This window comes from Chenopodium album, chromosome 18 (genome assembly GCF_948465745.1).
Source record: "Chenopodium album chromosome 18, dcCheAlbu1.1, whole genome shotgun sequence".
NCBI lineage: Eukaryota > Viridiplantae > Streptophyta > Magnoliopsida > Caryophyllales > Amaranthaceae > Chenopodium > Chenopodium album.
The window spans coordinates 9,016,864-9,041,252 of NC_137851.1; the positions used below are offsets into that span (position 1 = coordinate 9,016,864).

A 24,389-nucleotide genomic window follows, 5' to 3' on the forward strand; every position below is an offset into this window, starting at 1 on the left:
ATATATATATATATATATATATATATATATATATATATATATATATATATATATATATATATATATTATTACGAGGCAAATCTAACAAGATTTCACATAACTAATTAACTATATATTTCTTAACATATAAATCATAATATTTGGTCAAACAAGAATGATGTATAGGGGTTAAGTTTAATTGTTGAAATATTACTAGTACGAATGAATTTTTCATTCAAATCAACAAAATTCATTACGAATTACTTTTATGTACGTTTAATAACCATATCTCGTTATATTGTCATGACATTTATCTTTAATCAAACTAATCAACACAATTTTATTATTTTATTTAGCACCGTCAAACGGTTTGACAGTTCGGGTTCGGTTCGGTTTGAAATCAGTTCGGCATTAAATCGGGTCGGTTTGAAATCGGTTTAAGTGTCTCGTAGGTCGGTTTAAATAGTAATCAGTTCAATTTGGTTTCGGTTATTTCTTGAGCGGTTTTAATTCGGTTCGGCTTGTAAACAGTCCGGGTTGTAAACGGTTCGGTGCAGACGGGTTGTGGTTTGTTAATGGTTCGGTGTAAACGGTTTCTATCCCGGTTCAAACAGTTTCGGGTTGGAAACGGTTTTGGGTTGGAAACAGTTCAGTTTTTTTTCGGTTCAGTTTATAACTAGTTCGGTTCTTTTTCGTTTCAGTTTATAACTGGTTCGGTTCTTTTTCAGTTCAATTTATAACTAGTTTGGTTCTTTTTCGGTTCAATTTATAACTAGTTTGGTTCTTTTTCGGTTCAGTTTATAACTAGTTTGATTCTTTTTCGGTTCAGTTTATAATAATGCTCGATCGGTATAAACATGTGTGCATAATTAAATTTCATTTAAAACACCTTTTAACTTGATTTTGATATTCTCTTTGTAGTAAGCAGTTTGTAGCCGATTCGTTTATAATGTAGCCGATTCGTTTATAAGCGATCCGGTTCATAAACGATTCGATTTGCGGGCGGTTCGGTTTATAAATGTTTCGGTTTATATACAGTTTGGTGCAAATGGGTCGCGGGTTGTTAATGGTTTGGTGTAAACGGTTTTTATCCCGGTTTAAACAGTTTCGGGTTAGAAATAGTTTGGTTCTTTTTCAGTTCGGTTTGATTTCAGTTTGGTTTAGAATTGGTTCGGTTCATTAACGGGTTCGGTTCTTATACGGTGTAACATTATTCGGATCGGTTCGGTTTCGGGTTCATTCACATACGGTTCTGGTCGATTTACGGTTTCAAAAAAATGGTTTTTAACCGGTTCGGTTCTCATTTAGGTCGGTTTGTTTCGGGCAGTTAAACGGTTTCGGTTTGAAATTTGACAGCACTAATTTTATTTTTCTTTTACAAACTTGTGAAATACGGAGTATATAAATTAAACTTTATTTTGGGACAAAGAAAGTGACATATCACCAATTTAAGTACTAGTGATTTGAAAAAATGTGACAACTTGTACAAGAAATATAACAAAATCATCTGCATAAGTTAACAGTAGCATCTGTTTTCAAAAAAAAAAAAAAAAGTTAACAGTAGCATCTAATCTCTACAATCTTAGACTTTTCAACACATAATTATATAGTATCATTATCTGAAATAAAGTTTGATATTATCTAGAAACACATGGACCAGTTTAGCCATGCAGTATTTTATACATTTCATTAATCTATTATTAATGATTAATGACCAAAGATGTTCTTAATTACAGTGACTTTGACTTACAAATAATGATGTTCTAGCCAACCCATATAATAAAATCATACAATAAGCCAAATTAAACACACCAAATCTGAACACAAAAAAACGTTGAAAAAATGACCACAATGTCCCTTTTTTCTCTCTCTCCTAAAATGATTTCCCACTTCTAAATTCTAAGCTCCCCTGTTTCTGAAAACAGAGCAACCAAAAAAAGAGCAAAAACCACCCAATTCAACATACAAAATGACAAAATTACCCTTTACACCCACCAAATTCCTCCCTCTTTTACCCTTTATCATCCTCACCTTCCTACCCTTTTTGGTAATTTCACAATCTGATCAACAAACTCTGTTGAAAATCAAGGAGCAATGGAACAGTCAACCACCAACAGATTCATGGACTTCCAATACATCTTATTGTCATTGGCCTGGAATCATTTGCACCGGTGGCGAAACCGTAACCGGAATCTCCCTTAATAGCCAAAACATCGAAGGCGAAATCCCTCCATCCATTTGTGATCTCAAAGATCTCACTCTTCTTGATCTTGGAAACAATAGTATAATAGGTAACTTTCCTACATTTTTATACAATTGTACCAAGCTCCAAACTTTAGACCTTTCTCAAAATTACTTTGTTGGGAAATTACCAAATGACATAAATAAGCTTTCTCCTAATCTTCAATACTTAATCATTAGTGCTAACAATTTCACTGGTGATATTCCATCTTCATTAGCCCAACTTAAAGGGTTGATCAAATTGTATTTGGATTCCAATTTATTTAATGGAACATTCCCTTTTGAGTTGGAACAGTTGGAAAATCTTGAGGAATTGGTGTTAGCTTTCAACCCTTTTGCCCCTAACAAATTACCCAAAGAATTTGGGATGCTTAAGAGGTTGAAGTTCCTTTGGATGACTCAATGCAATTTGATTGGTGAAATTCCAATTGATTTTGCCAATTTAACTAGCCTTGAGCATTTAGACTTGGTTCAGAATAGCTTAGAGGGTGAGATTCCAAGTGGGTTGTTCTTGCTCAAAAACTTGATTAAATTGTATTTGTTCAAGAATAGGATTTCTGGGGGATTGCCAACTTTGATCGAATCGTTGAATTTGGTGGAATTAGATTTGTCACAGAATAATATAACAGGAGTAATCCCTGATGATATTGGTAAACTGAAAAGTTTAACAATATTAAAATTGTTTCAGAATCAAATTCATGGACCAATACCATCAAGTATTAGTCTACTTCCTAAGCTGACAACACTGAGGGTGTTCATGAACCGGTTATCTGGCACCCTTCCCCCGGAAATGGGCCTACACTCGGAACTCACGAGCTTCGAGGTGTCTGACAATGCATTCACAGGCCAACTGCCTGAGAATCTGTGCTACAATGGGAAGTTGATGGGTGTTGTGGCATTCAACAACTATCTAAACGGAACGATTCCAAGATCTCTCGGCCAATGCAGCTCTTTATACGTAGTTGAAGTGTACAACAACAGCTTGACAGGAAAAGTTCCTGCAGGGTTATGGACTTTGCCTAATATGATGTTTATGCAGCTTAGCAACAACCAATTTTCAGGCCGACTTCCTGAGAAATTGGCTGTGAATGTGAGCCTAGTCGAGCTGAGCAACAACAAGTTTTCTGGCAAGCTTCCATCAAGTAGTGTAAGCACTTGGAAGAGTTTACAGAAGTTTAAAGCAAGCAACAATATGATCACAGGTACTGTTCCGTTGGAATTAACTAGCCTTTCGAATCTTAACACTCTCTTGCTTGATGGGAATCAAGTGTCAGGTGAACTTCCTTCTGAAATTATCTCATGGCAGAGTTTAAATAGCTTAGATCTCTCTAATAACGAGCTTTCTGGTTTGATTCCTTCTGTTCTTGGTTCTTTACCTGTTCTTACTTATCTTAATCTGTCTAATAATCAATTTTCCGGCCAAATTCCACCTGAAGTTGGTCAATTAAGGCTTACTTCACTCGACTTTTCCTCGAATAAGCTTACTGGGGATATCCCAGTTGGGCTTGATAATAGAGCATATGAGGATAGTTTTTTGAATACTCACTTATGCTCAAATACCGGATTCTTAGACCTTCCAAAATGCTCAAAACATCAGAGAAAACCAAACCTGTCATCCAAATATCTTGTCTTGATCATAGTCCTTGCAATGGTTGCCTTGCTAGCAACTTTATACTACACTGTGTTCATTATCAAGGAAATCCGACAAAGAAAGAACAAGGAAGAACTTGATAGAAGTACATGGAAATTGACCTCTTTTCATAGACTACAGTTCACAGAAGAGAAAATTATTGCCAGCTTAACTGAGAAACATGTGATTGGGTCTGGAGGATCAGGGACAGTTTACTGGATCCCCGTTAACCAATCAGAAGATGCTGTCGCGGTTAAGAGGATATGGAGCAACAAGAAGATGAGCAACAACTTGGATAAAGAGTTCCTTGCTGAGGTTCAGGTTCTCGGTACTATAAGGCATACCAACATAGTGAAGTTACTTTGCTGTATTTCAAGTGAAAACTCGAAATTGCTTGTGTATGAGTATATGCAGAAGCAAAGCTTGGATAAATGGATCCGTGAAAGTAATAGGCAAACTGTTACATCAAAGAATGGCTCGGTTAATCAAGCAGTTTTGGACTGGCCTACTAGATTGAAAATTGCTATTGATGCTGCTCAAGGATTAAGTTATATGCACAATGATTGTTCACCTCCTATAGTTCACAGGGATGTAAAATCCAGTAACATTCTGCTAGACTCAAAATTTAATGCCAAAATCGCTGATTTCGGGCTAGCAAAGATACTGGCTAAACCAGGAGGAGAGCCTTACACAGTGTCTGCTGTTGCTGGATCATTTGGTTACATGGCTCCAGGTAAAATTTCTACCCCAATCTTACACAATAAAATTTCGAAAAAAATTCTCTGACAATATACTTATATTATATCAACTTTGATTAGCTGACAGTTTGCTATCTGAATGTGTATTGCAGAATATTGTTACACAACCAAGGTGAATGAGAAGATTGATATCTACAGCTTCGGGGTAGTACTACTCGAGTTAGTGACAGGAAAAGAACCCCACATCGGAGATGAGCACACAAACCTTGCAGAGTGGGCATTGAGGCATTACAACGAAGGACATCCAATCAAAGATGTCTTCGATAAGAAAGTGCAGGAGCCTTGTTATATAGAAGAGATGACCAATGTGTTTAAGATAGGGTTGATGTGCACCAGTGCATTACCAGCCTTTAGGCCATCTATGAAGGAGGTTTTGCAGATGCTTCAACGACATATCAGTCTAGACGGTATTGGAGTAGCAAAGACTAAGATTGATCGCGATGTTTCCCCTCTTCTTGGGAGTGAAAATTACATCTCTAGTTGTAAGAACAGCAAGAGGACAGTAGAAGATAGCTATGACATGGTTTGAGTTTGTACCTATAACACGAGTTTGCTGTATTTCTGTAGGATAACCAATTATACTGTAAATGTAGGACAACAGTTTCACATATAACAGTCTCTTGGGAGGTTTTTTATCAAAGCCTGCATTCTGTTCTCAGCTGCCATTGTGGCGAAACAAGTTATATAATACGAACTAATTAGAAATACTCCATTTTTCATGTGCAACTATCAAGCAAAATATAGAAATAAAAGTTTCGATCTTTAATTATGTAAATGAAGAAAAGCCATACTATTATTGCGAAAATTAATAATGGTAAATTGGCAAGACATACCACTATACACCAGCATGCCACGAGTCATTTTATTTTATTTATTTTTTTTTTTTTTTGAAACACGAGTCATTTTATGTCAGTTAATCGCTTCAATTTAATATTCCTTTCACTTATAAAACAATTTCTAATAAGATTTGTATTTATAGCCTTCCATCATTTTTTATTTTAATCACTGCAATTCATTATCTTCCCTCACTTATGCACCGGTTGCTATACAAATAAAACGATGCATTTAACTACAAATAAACGATGCATTTGATGCTCTTTTTCGTTAGTGTCACGTACAATGTTTTAGAGCCTCCTTCACCAATTCATTCAACGATCAATCATCTCAAATTAAATTATTTGTTCTTTATTTTAGGTCTCTACTCAAATCAAGCCTCATGCGTTGAACAATTCAAGCACAAACATTTAGATAAAAACTAGTCAAATTAAAATTAATAGAATTTGGATATGATTTTGATTTAGATCAAAAACTAGTCAAATATGAAATTAATAGAGTTGGATTTTGGACGCTTCTATTATTATGCAAATACTTTTTGAGATTTGAGTGTTGGACTAATATTGAGGTGAATTTTCTACTCTAAAAAAATTTACTAGAAAATATCTCCTTCCACCGTTGTATATTGGTGACACAACCATCCTAGTCAATCAAACAATTGAAGTTTTTTTTTTTTTTTTTTTTTTTTTTAAATTTTTATTTTTTCAATTAAATTCTAACCAACTCAGTATCACAAACTACAATGGAGATTACTTTGTGAGAAGTATTTTCCCCAATATTTAACATGGTATCAAGAGCCAAGATGATCATGGGATGGAAATTAAAACACGGGAATTCGTGTGAGAGACGAGAGTTCGTGTGAGAGGAGAGGATAAAAAAACACGAGAATTCGTGTGAGAGAATGAAAAAAAACTTAAACACAAGAGATCGTGTGAGAGGAGAAGAAAAAATATAAGGGGTTCGAAAGACATTCTCATTATATTAATATATTTTTTTGAAAGATTTGAAAAGAATGACCTTTCCATCAAGCAAGAAAAAAAAAACACTTAAACATGAGAGTTCGTGTAAGAGGAGTGATCAATTGTACACATTATTCATTAATTGCGTATAAAAGTGTGTGATTGTGAAGAATTTTTTTAATTTTTTTTTTATGTTATTTTCATAATTAACGTATAAAAGTGTGAGAAGTATATATTGTGAGGGTTCACAATTTAACTTTTTGTTTTTTATGAGGAATTGATTTTTCTGACCATTTTTATCATGGTGAGGATGAAGAATGTGGTAAGATCATATTCAAGTTCAAGAGGATTATTTTTGTGATTATTTTAAGGCTGATTACATATTGCAGCTTAGCTTGATGATTATATAATGCAGATTTTTTTTTTTTTTTTTTTTTTTATTGTTCAAGTGGGGTGTTCGAGATCTACACCTCCGACTTGAGGGAGGTAATGAGATAGGAATGTATTGTGATATGATATTATGAAAATAACATTATATGAGATATTATTGTGAAAAGATATATGTCATATATTGTGATAGAGTTTAGGAAGTTAAGATATTTAGGAATATTAGGGTTGGATTTTCCTATTGTGAAAAGATATATGTCATATATTGTGATAGAGTTTAGGAAGTTAAGATATTTAGGAATATTAGGGTTAGATTTTCCTATTGTCTATATATATTGTGTTGTGATTGTAATGTGATCGAATATTATGAATGGGAAAATACAATGGAAATTACATTGTGAGAAGTATTGGATTTTACCTTTCAAAAGACAAAAATCCACATTCTTTCTTTTCATTTATGGATCACCTTGTACAATGCCAAATTTGTTAAAAACAATGGGCTACATACTACTTATGCTGTTATATGCAACATTACAATGAAATCATTAGGTAATTACTAATTAGTCAATGTGAAAATACCGTTGAAAATACCATTGATTAGGTTAGAATAATTAGTTGTGGAAAATACTATTCTAGTTGTATTATATTCCAATTTTTCCATCCCATCAATTTTCCATTAAGTTTTTTGTTTGGTGAAAAAACTTTCTACTCCACTAAATACTTGTGACTCCCAGCTACTAAATGTGATTCTTGGAATTTATAAAAAGTCTATGCACCCATGATTTTTTACACTTAGTTTACATAGACTTTAGTGCCAAGAAAGTTCTTAGTGGTCATCATATTTCATATGGAGTAACATTTGTACTTTTCCTTCTAGCTTGTTGCACGGGGAGGAAGTTTTTTTTTTTTTTTTTTTTTTTTTTTTTTTTTTTTTTTTTGTGTGGATATTTTCAACTAGGGGTGTCAGTTCGGATAATCGGATCGTGCCTGTTATGGTAAAGTCGGATCAGATAATTTTTTAAAGTTGAGTTATACTAAATTATTTTGTCCACGCGAGTCCAAATCTGAATCGGATATTTTTCGGGTCGGTTTCGAAATCGGGTCGGGTGTGCTTTTGACACATCTAGTTTCAACATCTTATTAAATACTTCCTTTGCTTTTTATTGTTACTCCATTTTTTGAGTCATAATTAATAAGTAGTTCGGGCATTGCCCCATGTTGCTACTTTTGTAGACGTACAATCGTCCATCAATAAATTTTAGTATATATATTTTTTAATTGAACCATGTGGTTTGCCCTTATATATATATTTTTTTTTACATAGTAATAACATACTTGGTAGTTGTCTTAGATGATGAAATAGTTATCGTTGTTATAATATGTTGAGGGTTCGATTGTAAAACTCATACTAAATGTATGTTTGTTTAGGAAAGATCTAATTTTTAAACTAATACCTCAAACCTATGAGGTATGGGTTTAGAAACCCAAGGAAGAGGTGGGTATGGCTCAGACCACACCTTTAGTTATCAAATAAAAATAGAAAAACTCGTTCTTAAACACAAATCAAACACGATGTAGCATCAAGTTCCAACCTCAGCTCATATCATCCTAATTTCATTCCTAATCTCAAATCCATACCACTTTATTAACCAAACGCCTAAGAGTGTTAGATAAAAGAACTAATTGCGAAAATGTGAAAGTAAAATAAATATTAACTACACCGTCAATCAGACTCGTAATTTTAACATATTCCAATAGTAATATTCGATTTGAACATAGTAAAATTTTATCCAAATAGTGAACACCCCTATTTCTGTACCAACACCAGGCACAAACCATAGTAAGTGAGTACTCCTTATTAGGGGTGAGCAAAAATTCAAGGTACCTTGACCTGCAACCGGAACCTGCGAGGCACCGCAGGTTCCAAAATCGGAATTTGTAGATTAGGTTCCGGTTTCAGGTAATAAAATTGGAAACCTGTTGCAACAGATTCCGGTTCCGGGTAATAAAGTTATGAACCCGGAACTTGTAGCGTACCCTGTTCGTACAGATTCCCCGTAGAATATATAAAACCGGAACCTATCATTTAAGCCCAAATATAAAAGCCATATACCAAATTTGTATAAAAGTCGTCATCTACCTCTCTCTCTCTCTTCTTTTTCATTTTTCATTTTAATCTTAAAGGTTTAATTAATGGTACTAATATAAATATTTGTAATTTTGTATTCAATATTCTAGACAATCAGTGTTGTTTGGTTATATTTGGGAGTATTGTAATAAAGTTGTAAGATTTAATCGTGAACATCCGTCTTTTTTTTATTATTTTATCAAGTAACTATTAAGCTTACTTTGAAAGACAGAGTATTCTGTTTCGAAACCAGAACGTGCAAGTTCCGATTCTGATTTCTATTTTTAGGAACCTGTTGCAACAGGTTCTGATTCCTATTTTTAGGATCAGGTTCCAATTTCAAATCTTGAAATTTTTACGAGATACCTACTACCCTCACCCCTATTCCTTATTAATGTACAACCTGTCATTAATGGATCGGAGTCAAGTAAACGGCTAACCCCACTTTCAAGGACCAACGTGAAAATTACGGAGTACCCGAACTATTTTTCTATTATGGCCATTATGATTTATGAGGGAACACAGAAAAACATAGGAAGAAACTATTTTGTTTTTTCCATGCCAGTTTGCAAATTAACAATCAACTCACAAAAGGTGGATGATTCTTCACTACCATTATACTCCTTTTGTCCCCTATTGATAGTCCCTTATATGTAATTTTCACGAAAATTAATAAATATAAATAGGATGTAGTAAAAACAAATTGAAAATATAATTTACATTGGGTATACAAAAACACAAATTTTTAAAAAAAGCGGGTGTTCAATAATGATATTGAATGGCGGATTTTAAGGACAAGAAAACTGTCCTGGGCACGTGCTTTATTATGATTTCCAAAATTAAAGAAAAAGAACTTTCTCTCTCCTTGATTTTCTCCTTCATTCACTCATTCACGCTTTCTCTCTCCTCGTTTTTCTCTCTCTAAAAACCAGTTAACTGCGATTTCGAGCGATTTCTCTCTCCTCCATTGTTGCTTTTCGAGCTTTTTCTCACTTTTCTTTCACTTGTGAAGTTGTTTATCGCTTAATTCTGGTTAGTTTACTTATTTTTTTGAGATTTTTGTTAGTTTAAATTGTTTTGGTTCTTCGATTTTTAGGTTTTTTGATTTTGATTTTGTCTTCGTTTTTTGTAGTGTTAGTTTCAGCAATGGTGAAGAAGAAGATTACAAAGAAGGCTGTAGATGCTGAAGAAGGTGTGTTTATTTAATTTTTCATCATTTTTTCGAATTTTCAATTGAATTTTCGCTTATATATGTCGAATTAGTAGTGCATGTTATTTTTTATTGTTTTCTGTTGATTTATTATGCATATTATGATAATTGAATTTCAATTTTGAAGTTATTATGTTTAATTTTGCTTTATTTTATTGTTCATTGTGATAATTGGTTCAAAATTTGATATATATGTGTTGTGGTGTTGTTACATGTTAAACAAATTTTGCATGTTTGTTTTCAGAAGTTTTATTCATTATTCTTCAAATTTTGATGTTAGGTTTTAGTTAGATTATGAGAATAGTATGCATATCTGCATTGTGTTTGTGTATATGTGTTTGAGTACCAGTAATATGTGCATTGTGCATTGTGTGTGAGTAATATATACATATGTTATTTATATGCATGACAAAGGTTATTTTATGCTTTGAAAAGGGTCACTTTATGCTGTGAAAAGGGTCACTTTATTCTGTCAAAAGGGTCACGTTTGTATTTAAAAGGGTTACTTGTTGTAGTTTAAAGGGTGACTTTATGCAGTGAAAAGGGTCACTTTATATAGTTAAAAGGGTCACTTTATGCTTGTTAAAGGGTTACTTTTTAGTTAAAAGGGTTACTTGTTGTATTTTAAGGGTGACTTTATGCAGTAAAAAGGGTCACTTTATTCTTTTAAAAGGGTCACTTTTTGCATTTAAAAGGATTTTTATGCATATATTCTAAATTTTCCCCTGAGTAATTTGTGAATTTGTAATTTATGGTTATCCTCTGTATTAATTAGATATAGGTGGTTCAATAGGTGGATATCGTTATAAATTGCCTTCAAGGGGAAAAGGAATGGGTAAAGAGCCTGCTAAAAAGAACAAGACAGCTCCTGAGAAGGACAAAACAGAGTCTAAAACTGTGAAGTCTAACACTGTGAAGGCTAAAACTGTGAAGGCTAAAACTGTTCCTAAGAAGGCCAAAGCAGAGTCTCAGAAGGTTAAAGCAGCTCCTAAGAAGTCTAAAATTGTATCTGAGAAGGCCAAAGCAGATGCTGAATTGCAAGTAGTTTCTGATTCTGATTCTGATACTGTTGTGTAAGTATAAATGTTTTTTGTTTTGTATTTTTTTAATCATATATATCATGATTCTGATTCTGATTCTGATATTGTTTTACTTATATTATTATTATTTAGGGAAAAAAGACCCTTGATTGCAAGGTGCAGACCACACACATTGGAATTAATGATGAGTAATTTTAGTCCTAATCAACAAAAAGTTGTTGAAGAAATAGGTTTTGGTGGTTTATTACATCTGAAATTGAAAACTTTGAATCGTCAAATGCTACATTAGCTGGTTGAACACTTTAATGGAGGTAGCTGCATGTTCACTATTGCTGCTGGTAAAGAGTTTGTAGTTACTAAAAATGATATATGTGATGTCTTTGGCTTGCCTATGAGTGAGATTGTTGTTCCTGAACTTCTGAAGAAGGTAGTGTAGATAAACGTATCATTCAGTCATGGAGACATGATTATGGTCTTACTGAGAAGCAACCTCTACATTTGTCAAAAGTGGAGTCTAGGATGGTTGATTTGGATGATGGTGGTGAAGAATTCAAGAGATGTTTTGTGCTACATGCTATGTCTAGCTTCTTAGCTCCTACTACTAATAGGACTGTTTCATTGAAGTTGCTGAAGGCTGTGGAAAATGTTGATGAAATCAAAACATTTGATTGGTGTTCATATGTTTTGAAAAAATTAAAGAAGGCTGTTGTGAATTATAAGAATGATGAAAATGCTCAAAATGTAAGTGGTTGTTTGCTAGCTTTGCAAATTATGTATTTTCATCGATTAAATTTCCAAGGAGAAAAGGAAAGTAGTACCCTTCCTTTGATTCAACATTGGACTGATGCGAAGATTAAGAAGCGGATCAATTTGGAAATTAAAGCTGGTGATTTTGGGCAGGGACCATTGGATACCCTTACATATCCTGTTTCACAACCTGAAGTTAGGGATCCTGTAACTCCTATTTTTAAGCAAACTTGTGGTCAAGGGGCTTCTACAAGTGGTAGAAGTGGCCGCATTCTTGCATTTGATCTTCCAGAAAGTGTGATGACTGATGATGAAATTAAAGAAATTTCAACTGATGTAAGTGCTCTTTTTTTTTTTTTTTTTATTTAGTTATTATCTCTTTATATGCACTAAAGTTACCCTTTTTGTGCACTAAAGTTACCCTTTTTGTGCACTAAAGTTACCCTTTTTGTGCACTAAAGTTACCCTAAATATTCAGTTATAAGGGTTACTTTATGCATTTTAGAGGGTAACTTTATGCATAATAAAGGGTAACTTTATGCATTTAAAAGGGTAACTTTATGCATATATCATGAATTTTCATTTGTTTTTTATTTTTATTTTTTACATTTGTATAGTTTCTTATTGGTTCATATGTTTGCAGGCTGTTCATGAAACATTTCTTTTGGTCAAAAGAAATATGGATGTATTATTGTTGGTTCAGTCACAGGGTTTTCAAACCTTGAGTGATATGATTGCTTCTCGCAGAACTGAATCATTATCCTCTGATGATCCTGTTGTATTTTCTCAAACACAACAGTTACTTTCTGATCCTCATTACCTGAAGCTTTTAGATGGTTTAATTGAGGAGTGTAACAAGATGAAGTCTATTCATGAAATGTTTCGTGATTTTTATGAACCTGAAGGTCATAACAATGATGATCCTGATAATGAACCTGCAGAAGATTTGAATTTGAATAGGTCTGAGGATGATGTCAATGGTAAAGGAAAAAGTGTTTTGATGAATAGGTCTGAGGATGATGCTGGGCCTTCTGTAGCAAATGCTTCTAGACGTATCGTCAGAGGCAATAAATCTTTTTGCTCACTCGACTGTGGGCCAGTAGGTGTGGATGTTCCTTTTCTTACTCTGTTTTTGAGGTCTAATGCTCGGATTTTCAAGAATTTGCCCAAGTTACATCAGGAAATTCTTGATTATTGTTTACTGAAGGATGATTCAATGATGAGGAAGTTAAATGTCATTTTTTATAATAATTATATTTTATATGTTTTTTTTCCTTTATTTTTTTGTTTAATGCTTATCTTATTTTTTATTGTTGCAGTGAGAATCTTGTTACTATTGGGATGAATTTTTTAATTCCAAGAGAAGACATGGTATCCCTGGTAGCTCCACTTAGAATTAGATGGTGCATCATTGATTGCTACTGTCTGTATTTGAACGAGAAGGCATGTTTTGATTCTGGTCCTCGAAAATTCTTCTTTGGTGTGAGGCAAAGTGTAAGTAATTTGATTTTTTTTTTTTTATATGCACTAAAGTTACCCTTTATGTGCACTAAAGTTATTATCTTTTTATATAAACAAGTTCTCATACTTTTAATAGTTTGCATTCTTGCATGTTTGTGAAAACATTGGCAAAGGTGAAGTTTCACAAGCTGTTAATGATTTGCACGGTTTATGGGAAGGTTGGGTGAGCTATGAGAATCCTGAATGTGATATTATGGATGCTGAACTGGTATATTTCATGATAAATTACTATCAAAACTTTAAAAAAGTTCTGTTTTGTGTTAATCTGTCTAAATCAGTGTTTTAATTTTTTCTGTTTCAGATATATTTTCCTGTTCTTATTGAGAATCACTACATTTTGTTTGTTATTGATCATACAAAAGAGGTGGTATATTATCTTGACAATATCATCTGGCGTGATGATGCTCTTGAATATACCAAAGAATTGTCTTCACACTTGGTATGTTTATGTTGATTTCATTGTTATGTTTCTGTTTACTTATTGTTTCCATTTAATTTTTTTTTTCTTTTTTCTTGTTTTATTTTATTCTAAACTTTTATATTTTATGTCAGTGTGATCAAATGGGTGTTTTTCTCGGAAAAAGAAATCATCCAAAGAGTGTTCAGCTACCTTCTTATAGGTTTCAAATTGTTGAGTTGGAATGGAGAAAAGAAAAAGTTGACAATTTGGATTGTGGGGTGTTTGTTATGTATCACATGCTCCATTTTGTTGGCGAATCGTTCAAATTAAATGAACTCAAAACAGTAATTATTCATCTATTTTGTATGTAGTTTTTCCCTTTCTAATGCTTTTATTAATTACATATTGATAAGTTTTTTTTTTTTTTTCTGTTGTGAGATTATTGGGAGAAAATTTCTGCGAGGTGAGATCTGTACGACACTGGTGCTGTGTGATTTGAATGAATCTAGGAATGATGTGTTGTCAGAATTAGAGAAGTTCAATGAGAAGAAGAAAGATCCTGCTTATTGCCAAGAAATTAAAATGAGAAGAAAGGATGCAATTGCTGCAAAGAAGAAGAAAGATAATGAAGAAAGAATAATGGCAGCTGAAGTAGAAGCAAAGGCAGAGGCAGACGAAGAGAATCCCAAAGGAAAAAGGGCAAAAAAAGAAGACAGACAAGTACACTCCTTCTAAAGGGTGAAATGACTGTTAGAAGCAAAGGTTGATTAGGTCTAGGAGCATTTTTTGAACAATGAAAAAACTTAATGTTTGTGCATATACATCAAGTTAAATGATGTAATTAAACTTAGTGGTTAGTTTTTTGTTCTTTTGGAATACTGATGTATGTGCATACATTAAGTAATTTGAAAGTTTCTTGTGTATGTTTTTTGGGGTCACTTTTGTGCATAAAAAGGGTTACTTTGTGGCATAAAAAGGGTTACTTTTTATATTTGATAAGGTATACTTTTTTGGGTAGATAGGGTAACTTTTATGCATGAAAAGGGTAACTTTTATTGACAAAAGGGGTAACTTTTATTACTTGAAAGGGTAACTATTAACAAAGAAAAGGTTAATTTAGTGGATAGAAAGGATAATGTATACTTTTTTTGGATAGATAGGGTAACTTTTATGCGTGAAAAGGGTAACTTTTATTGACAAAAGGGGTAACTTTTATTACCAGAAAGCGTAACTTTTAGTGGATATAAAGGATAACGTTTATGCATGAAAAGGGTCACTTTAATTCATGAAAAGGGTTACTTTAATTCATGAAAAGGGTTACTTTTATACGTTAAAAGGGTAACATAAGTTGATGTTTCCAAGAATTAAATATCTGCTAATAAAAGTGTCAATCACATTTTCATTAAACTTGTCATAGAGTAAAAAAACAAAAGAAAAATAGTTTAACAATACAAGGTATATTAATTTCAAAAAAAAAAATGTTCAAAAAAAGATCTTAAAAGAGTCGTAAGTTAGGTGTTTTTGATCCAAATTCTGAATTTGGAGGTGGCAGTGTTGGTTTTCTTTTTCTCTTGCTTTTTTCAAGTCCTCCTTTTGCTCTCTTGCTTCTTCCTTTTGTTACAGCCGTTTTAGGATCAAGTATTTGTGGTACACTTGTGCTTGTACTTGATGCTGAAGAAACGTCAGTATTGCTTTGAGTGCTGTCTGCCACATCAGGAATGTTAGAAGCAGCTTCTGTACTTTCTTTCTGAGCAGCAATAGCAAGTAAGTCTTCCACCATTTTAAGACTGTTTCTGAAGCTTAACAATACAAGGTATATTAATTTCGAAAAAAAAAAATGTTCAAAAAAAGATCTTAAAAGAGTCGTAAGTTAGGTGTTTTTGATCCAAATTCTGAATTTGGAGGTGGCAGTGCTGGTTTTCTTTTTCTCTTGCTTTTTTCAAGTCCTCCTTTTGCTCTCTTGCTTCTTCCTTTTGTTACAGCCGTTTTAGGATCAAGTATTTGTGGTACACTTGTGCTTGTACTCGATGCTGAAGAAACGTCAGTATTGCTTTGAGTGCTGTCTGCCACATCAGGAATGTTAGAAGCAGCTTCTGCACTTTCTTTCTGAGCAGCAATAGCAAGTAAGTCTTCCACCATTTTAAGACTGTTTCTGAAGCTTTCTTCCATAAATGCTCTTGTGTCTTCATTTTCTTGACTTTTTAAGATTAGATTGTAGTATTTCCTCATCATTGTTTGCCTCCATGGAATATATCGCTGTTTAGGATCCTGATTCTTCAACCTATCCCATGCCTCTGTTTTTGCAAACTTAGTCCATCTTTTTGAAACATACTTATCTGGTATTCTTGTTACTGAATGCAAATGTAGAATTCTGATGCAATGATAACATAACCATCCAGATGCTTCAAAATTTTTGCAAGTGCACCATACAGTTTGGCTCTCATGTATATAGTTTACTTGATGTGCAGACCATGGCTTGTCTTCTAGTGTTACTTGATAAAGTAGGCATTCTTCATTACTGCCTAACATCTGAACAGTTGTTGCCATAGAGTATCCAAACTCCTCTTCAAAATCTCTAAAGAGTGATAAAGTGAAAACCTGTACATCAAAATCATGTAGGTTCATTTAAATTGCCATATATTAGGTGTAATTTATGTAGTTGTCAGTTAACTTTTTACCTGTGCAGCATGCTTTAGCATTCCAGAGAGAGGCAATGAAGTGAATGCTATTGACTTGCTACAGGTAAACTCATCATATTTCTCTGTGCTTCTCCAACGATTGGTTGTCTTCTTAAATATGGTATAAAATTCTGTCAAAGTAGTTGTTTTACTTGCTCTGAATCCTATAGCATGATTAGTGCTTTCACTCCTTTGTGACGATAAGATTCCTGCTGAAAAGAAATCTCTACTAAGGGCAGGACACCAGTTGTCTTTCAACTCATACACTCTTTTGTACCAAGAGTGTTCTGTCAACTCATATTTCTGCAACATTGCCTGCCACTTTTCTTCGAATTCTTGTTCTGTCACACACATCTTTAAGCACTGGTTGAATGCAAATTTGAATTCTTTATCTTTTTTAAGAGCTCCAAATCTGGTTATGGCATTTTGCTCCAAATGCCATATACAAAGTCTATGCCTTGTATTTGGAATCACCTGCATTGAAAATAAAGGGGTCACTTTATGCTGTTAAAAGGGTTACTTTATGCACTAAAAAGGATAACTTTATACAGATAAAAGGGTAACTTTTATGTGAAAAGAAAAACTTTATTGTCAGATCTCAAATCTGTAAGATGTCAATATAAATCTTTTACCTCCAGAATTGCATTTGCCATTGCTTGGTCCTGGTCAGTGAATATTGAAGTTGGTTTTCTATCCTCCATAGCTTTGAAGAAGGTTTGTAATAACCACACAAATGAATCTGTTGTTTCATCCCCAATAAAAGCACATGCAAACATACAATTATGCCAGTGGTTATTTATTCCAACAAATGGAGCACATATAAGATTATATCTGTTGGTTCTGTATGTTGTATCAAAGACAAGAACATCTCCATATATCCTATAGTCTTCTAGCATCATTGAATCTCTCCAAAAGATATTGCAAATTCTTCCTTCTTTGTCAAACTTCACTCTAAAAAAGAAGTTTGGATCCTCTGATTGTTCTTGACTTAAAATGTTCACTAAAGTTTGAGCATCTCCAGCCTCAATTTGTTCCATTCTTAACCTTGAGCAGAAATTCAGGTGATCTACAACACTATGGCCTACATTCTGTTCTCCTCCAGCCTCTGTAGCCATGTAATAGTAAGTGTCCATTGTAGTTAAACCTGAAGATTTCATTGTTTTGATTGCTTCAGTTTTTTCCTCTGTCATTTTTCTTTCAGAACGATGCAAATAATGCCACTGTGGCTTTGTTAGCTCGTGGTTATGCTGAATAACATGAGACACCACCTCAAACTGTCCTTCTTTATTCACTTTTGCTCTTATGCATGCCTTGCAATTTGATCTTGTAATGGCTACTTGTCTTGGCTTTCTTGCTTTTACATTTACATCCTCTTCATCAACCATTTCAACTAACTTTGTTTTCTTCTGACCTGAATGTCTCTTTCCCTCAGCAGAACACACATAGTTTTTCTCAGTTACTATTTTTGTGTGTTGTTTGAATCTAGTTGTATGTTTTCTTATTGAAAATCCCAGTATAGCAGCATGTTTTTCATACAATTCCAAAATTTCTTCAAAAGTTTCTCTTACCACACCAACGAATGATCCTCTAAGATCTAAACCAGAAGCATTAATTGGATTTGTATCTGTTATTTAATACAAACAAATCAGATAATAACCACAGCCAGCATAAAAAAGGGTAACATTCGTGTGAAAATAGGGTAACTTTTATGCATGAAAAAGGTAACATTTAGGCATTCAAAGGGATACTTTCTGCATACAACTTGAATTTTCAGCATACAATTTGAGTGTAACATTTGTGCATAAATAGGGTCACTTTTAAGCATGAAAAGGGTAACATTTAGACATTCAAAGGGTTACTTTTTGCATACAATCTGAGTGTAACATTTGTGCATAAATAGGGTCACTTTTAAGCATGAAAAGGGTAACATTTAGGCAATCAAAGGGTTACTTTTTGCATGCAATCTCAAAAGTTCTGCATTCAATCTGAGGGTAACATTTAGGCATAAATAGGGTCACGTTTATGCATAAAAAGGGTAACAATTATGTATTCAAAGGGTTCTTTTTAGCATACAATCTCAAAAATTTATAGAAATTACCTTCAGTTGCATTTGTTTTGGTTGTTTGTTCTGAATTTGAATCAATTGATTTATCAGGAACCACTTGATTTTCAGCATTGTGTATTGCGTCTTCTGCATTATCAATTGCTTCTGCATTGTCTGGATGGTTGAATATTGGTACGAATTCATCTCCAAAACAATAAGTTTCTTCTTCTTCTATAATCGATCGATTTAAATCGATTTCAAATTCAGTCTCAACTTGCCTCTGTTTTTGTAGCAATTCGTGAATGAGATTGCTGCATTTTGTTGTATCGAAAGTCGAATTCACCATTGATGATCGATTTCTGCAATTTGTAAGTTTTCTCACCTTTTTTCTCCTCGATTGATGATCGAATTCTTCTATTTGTGCGTTTTCTCACCTTTTTTCTCCTTTATTGATGATCGATTTCTGCAATTTTTGCGTTTTCTAACCTTTTTTCTCCTCGATTGATGATCGTTTTTTGCAATTTTTGCGATTTCTCACTTTCTCTCTCCTCAATGGATGATCGAGAGCTGCGCTTTCTCACTTTCTCTCTCCTCCATTGTTCTGCGTTTTTTTGATTTAGGTATAAAATTCCGTGATTTTAAATTCCGCTATTTTTTTTTTTAAAAAAAAAAAAACAATAAAGAAGTTGCACGTGAGAAAAACCCGATGTACAGTAAAAATACTGTACACCGGGTACATGCAAATGGAGTTGATACAAAAAAGTAGAGAGATAAAGTAATACGGTGTAAAAGTGAAAAACAAAATTTACATGGAAAAGTTTGCATAAATATGTTGCAAATTGGAGAGGATTTTGGTAAAAAAAAAATTGATATTAATGGTACTTAAAAAAAGCAAATGGACTATCATTTAGGAATTTAAAAATTTTCATAAGGGATTATCAATAAGGAACAGAGGGAGTATTATTTTTTTATTGGTTAAATTTTTTTATTTATTTTAATGTCAAAAATTATTAAAAATAATTAATTTAATTTTAAAATTCATTTATTAATTTGGTAATAATTTCCTTTTTTATATAATTGTTTAAATTTGGTTTTATTATTTTTGAAATTGAAAAATTAACTCATAACTTAATTATGAAAATATTTAAAAAAAATTTAAAAATTAAAAAAATAAGAAAAATCATTTTTAATCAATTTTATGGGCTTAATATATGTTACCAATTGTTTAATTTGTTATTTTGTGGGTTTAATATATTTGAGTTTGTAAAATGTCTTCGAAAAATTTACATAATTTCAAAAAAATTCTCTCAAATTCTTAGCGTTATATCTTCGTGCATCGCACAAGGACTTATCTGGTAAATAAACAAATAAATCAACCACCAAAACAAGGATGACTACGTAGAATTGCCAACATGGAGTAGTAATTTGGCCCGTGTAACACACGCTATTAACATTATTAGAAAACTTGGAAAATAACACAAAAAAAATGACACATGACAATATGATACTCCTTGCCTTGGAGTTTTAATAATAATATAGATTACAAAGCATATTTTTTTAATTATATATTATATATACCCATTATAACATTATATTGTTTTCAACGAATATAGGATTAAGTGATTTAGACAATATGACGATATATATAGCACGAAGTATATCACGTAAATTTGGTTCAAGCATCTAAGGTATGAGTTTAGAATGAGTGAAACCCATGTCTATTCAAATTTGAAACTCATACCTCAAACCCCTAAGGTATGGGGTTTTGAAACCCATTGGGGGAGGTGGCCCAGGTGGGTATGAGCCATACTCATACCTTTAGCTTCAAATTAATAGAAAAACATATCATTCCCAATTCAAAACCAAACAAATGGAATCAAGTATCAATTTTGAAACTCATACCGCCCTGGTTTCATACCTCTATTTGAACCAAATGTACTGGTATTACAGCTATTGTAAAGAATTTTCCAAAATGATTAGTGGTGTAATTGATTGATTTTTGACGAGTCCTATTAACCATGTCGTTGGCATTGACTTGACTTAGAAAATAATGCGATATTCCTATTCCCATTCACATTATATTAAACTCCTCCAGTAGCCCAACCCCAACTAAATATGCCAAACCGAACACTAGAAGCCGTTGATAATTTTGACCAATTTTCCCTCCTTTTTTTCTCCCTAACCATATTTTCCCACGCCTAAAATCCTATGGTTCGGAAACAGAGCAACCAAAACATAGCAATACTATCCTACTCCACCTATAAATGACAAAATTACCCTTTTCAACTACCAATCTCCTCCCTATATTGTCCTTTATCCTCCTTATCACTCTACCCTTTTTCGTAATTTCACAATCAGAACAAGAAATCTTATTGAAAATAAAACAACAATGGAGTAATCAACCACCAATGAATTCATGGAATCCCACCACCCATTTTTGTCAATGGCCCGGAATCAATTGCTCCGGTGGCGTAACAGTAACCGGAATCTCCCTTAATAGCAAAAACATCGAAGGCGAAATCCCTCCTTCCATTTGTGATCTCAAAAATCTCACTGTCCTTGATCTTGGAAACAATTATATCCAAGGTAACTTCCCCACATTTCTAAACAATTGCCCCAAGCTTCAAACTTTAGTCCTAGCTTCAAACTACTTTGTTGGGAAATTACCAGATAGCATAAATGAGCTTCCTCTTAGCCTCCAACACCTTAACCTCAGTGCTAACAACTTCACTGGTGATATCCCACCTTCATTAGCTCAACTTAAAGGGTTGATCACCTTGTACTTGGATTCCAATTCGTTTAATGGCACGTTCCCTTCCGAGCTGGGACACTTGGAAAATCTCGAGGAATTGGTGTTAGCTTACAACTCTTTAGCCCCAAAGAAATTGCCAAAAGAATTTGGGATGCTTAAGAATTTGAAGTTCCTTTGGATGACTAAATGCAACTTGATTGGTGAAATTCCGAAAAGTTTTGCCAAGCTATCTAGCCTTGAGCATTTAGACTTGGCTGAAAATAACTTGGAGGGTGAAATTCTTAGTGAGTTGTTCTTGCTCAAGAACTTGAAAATTTTATATCTGTACAGCAATATGTTGTCAGGGGAATTGCCAAACCCAGCTAAGGCCTTGAACTTGGTGGAATTGGACGTCTCAGGAAACAAATTGACAGGAATAATCCCTGAAGATTTTGGAAAGTTGCAGAAATTAGAAATTTTGAAATTGTCTCAGAACCAATTTCATGGAACAATTCCACCAAGTATAGCTCAGCTTACTTCCTTGAAGTCCCTGAGTTTGTTTATGAACCGGTTTTCTGGTTCACTTCCCACAGAAATGGGCCTGCACTCGGAACTTGAAGGCATAGAGGTGTCAGACAATGCATTCACTGGCCAACTGCCGGAGAATCTTTGCTACAACGGGAAGTTGTTGGGTGTTGTGGCATTCAACAACTATCTGAATGGCACAATCCCAACTTCTCTAGGCCAATGCAACTCTTTGTATGTTGTTCAACTCTACAACAACAGCTTTACAGGAGAAGTTCCTGATGGGATGTGGTCTTTGCAGGGTATGAAGATCATGTTACTTAGCAACAACCAATTTTCAGGCCAACTTCCTGACAAATTGGCTTGGAACTTGAGTCGTGTGGAAATCAGCAACAACAAAATATCTGGTAAAATTCCGTCAAGTGTAAGCACTTGGAGCAAATTGCAGGTGCTTAAAGCTAGCAACAACTTGATCGCCGGTCCTGTTCCGTTAGAGTTTACTAAGCTGCCACTACTTAACACTCTTTTACTTGATCACAATCAACTCTCAGGTGAGCTACCCTCTGAAATAATCTCATGGCAAAGATTAAACAGTTTAGACCTCTCTCATAACAAGCTTTCTGGTTCGATTCCTTCTGTTCTTGGCTCTTTACCTGTCCTTTCTTATCTTAATTTGTCTAATAACCAATTTTCCGGCCAACTTCCTCCTGAAGTTGGCCAATTAAGGCTTAATTCACTCAATCTTTCTTACAACAAGTTTACTGGTAAAATCCCACTTGGGATTGACAACAGTGCATTCAAAAGTAGCTTCCTGCACACCCATCTATGCTCCAATACCGGATTCTTAGACCTCCCAAAATGCTCAAGTCATCAAAGAAACTTAAATTTGTCCTGCAAATATGTTGCTTTGGTCACAGTCCTTGCATTTATCGCCTTCATAGCAACTTTGTACTTCATTGTGTTCCTAATCAGAGAAAATTGGCAAAGTAAGAAAAGGCCAGATACTTGGAAACTGACCTCTTTTCATAAGCTACCGTTCACAGAAGATAAAATCCTTGCTAACTTAAGTGAGAAAAATACGATTGGTTCAGGAGGATCCGGTAAAGTTTACTGGATCCCCATTAACCAATCAGGGGAAGCTGTTGCGGTTAAGAGGATATGGAATAACAAGAAAAAGAGCAACAATTTGGAAAAAGAGTTCATTGCTGAGGTCCAGGTTCTGGGTAATATTAGGCATCTCAACATAGTGAAGTTACTTTGCTGTATTTCGAGTGAAAGCTCAAAATTGCTTGTGTATGAGTACATGGAGAAACAAAGCCTGGATAAATGGATCCATAAGAATAAAAGGCAGCCTGTTTCATCCATGAGTGGTTCGGTTCAACAAGCAGTTTTGGACTGGCCTGCTAGATTGAAAATTGCTATTGATGCTGCTCAAGGATTAAGTTATATGCACAATGATTGTTCACCTCCTATAGTTCATAGGGATATAAAATCCAGTAATATTTTGCTAGATTCCGAATTTAATGCAAAGATTGCTGATTTCGGGTTAGCAAGGATTTTGGCTAAGCCAGGAGGAGAGCCTAATACAGTCTCTGCTGTTGCTGGATCTTTTGGTTACATGGCCCCAGGTAAGTTTTCCAGCTTACTTTTATCATATAAAAAGTATATGTTGTAAACAGGAAAATATTTCAAAGATGATTTCTACCAATATACTATCTGCTTTTATTAAATGAAGATGAATGTGTTTGCCATCTGATTGTGAACTGCAGAATATTGCTATACAAGCAAAGTGAATGAGAAGATTGATATATACAGCTTCGGAGTAGTTCTACTAGAGTTAGTGACAGGGAAAGAACCTCACATTGGAGATGAGCACACAAACCTCGCAGAGTGGGCATTGAGGCATTTTCATGAGGGACATCCAATCATAGACGTCCTTGATAAGGAAGTGCTAGAACCTTGCCACTTGGAAGAGATGACAAATGTGTTCAAGATAGGCTTGATTTGCACCAGTGCATTACCTTCTTTAAGGCCATCAATGAAGCAGGTTTTGCAATTGCTTCAACGATATAGCATTCTAGAAGGTCCTGGTGGAGGAAGAACAAAGAATGACCGCGATATATCCCCTCTTCTTGGAGGCAGAAACTACATCTCTAGCTGTAAGAATAGCAGGAGGACATTAGATGAAAATGACTATGACATAGTATAATTTAGTTTGTACCCTAAATCAGAATAAAATCAGCGTGATCGTTGTTTGATCATAGGAAGTAGTGATTAGCTTACCGCATTTCCTATATTAGTAGGGTAGTGATAAATTTCTGAATTCAATCCCTTATAGTTTTATCACAAATTCTAACAGTTAATAGAGTCAAAATAACTACAACTTATATCTAAGCCAAGGAACAACCTCCGAAAAATTCATTCCTTCAATGAAGAGTCCATAACAAGGAACAACTCTCTAACAAGGTCAAGGACTACCCACTTCATCATATTTGCAAATTTAAACATGCCGTTCCATTTTAACTCCATATTTTCCATCACATTTATCTTCCACTTGCTTATTACACATCGAAGTCA

The 24,389-nt window shown here is 34.0% G+C and overlaps 3 protein-coding genes across 3 annotated transcripts; all 3 read left to right on the top strand.

The window, feature by feature from the left end:
• Positions 1–1,936: 1,936 nt before the first annotated feature.
• LOC145591410 (uncharacterized) lies at positions 1,937–5,313 on the top strand. The gene is made up of 2 exons (XM_081647850.1): positions 1,937–4,583; positions 4,701–5,313. The coding sequence occupies exons 1-2, from the start codon at positions 1,949–1,951 to the stop codon at positions 5,135–5,137; spliced, it is 3,072 nt and encodes a 1,023-aa protein (XP_081503976.1). The 5' UTR covers positions 1,937–1,948; the 3' UTR covers positions 5,138–5,313.
• Positions 5,314–9,694: 4,381 nt separating this feature from the next.
• On the top strand, positions 9,695–14,816 carry LOC145591744 (uncharacterized). The gene is made up of 9 exons (XM_081648248.1): positions 9,695–9,728; positions 10,902–11,194; positions 11,456–11,504; positions 11,591–12,249; positions 12,557–13,140; positions 13,233–13,407; positions 13,511–13,642; positions 13,736–13,873; positions 14,273–14,816. Exons 1-9 carry the CDS (start codon positions 9,695–9,697, stop codon positions 14,567–14,569), a joined length of 2,361 nt encoding a protein of 786 aa, XP_081504374.1. The 3' UTR covers positions 14,570–14,816.
• Positions 14,817–20,685: 5,869 nt separating this feature from the next.
• Positions 20,686–24,162, top strand: LOC145591411 (uncharacterized). The gene is made up of 2 exons (XM_081647852.1): positions 20,686–23,440; positions 23,582–24,162. The coding sequence occupies exons 1-2, from the start codon at positions 20,821–20,823 to the stop codon at positions 24,019–24,021; spliced, it is 3,060 nt and encodes a 1,019-aa protein (XP_081503978.1). The 5' UTR covers positions 20,686–20,820; the 3' UTR covers positions 24,022–24,162.
• Positions 24,163–24,389: the final 227 nt, after the last annotated feature.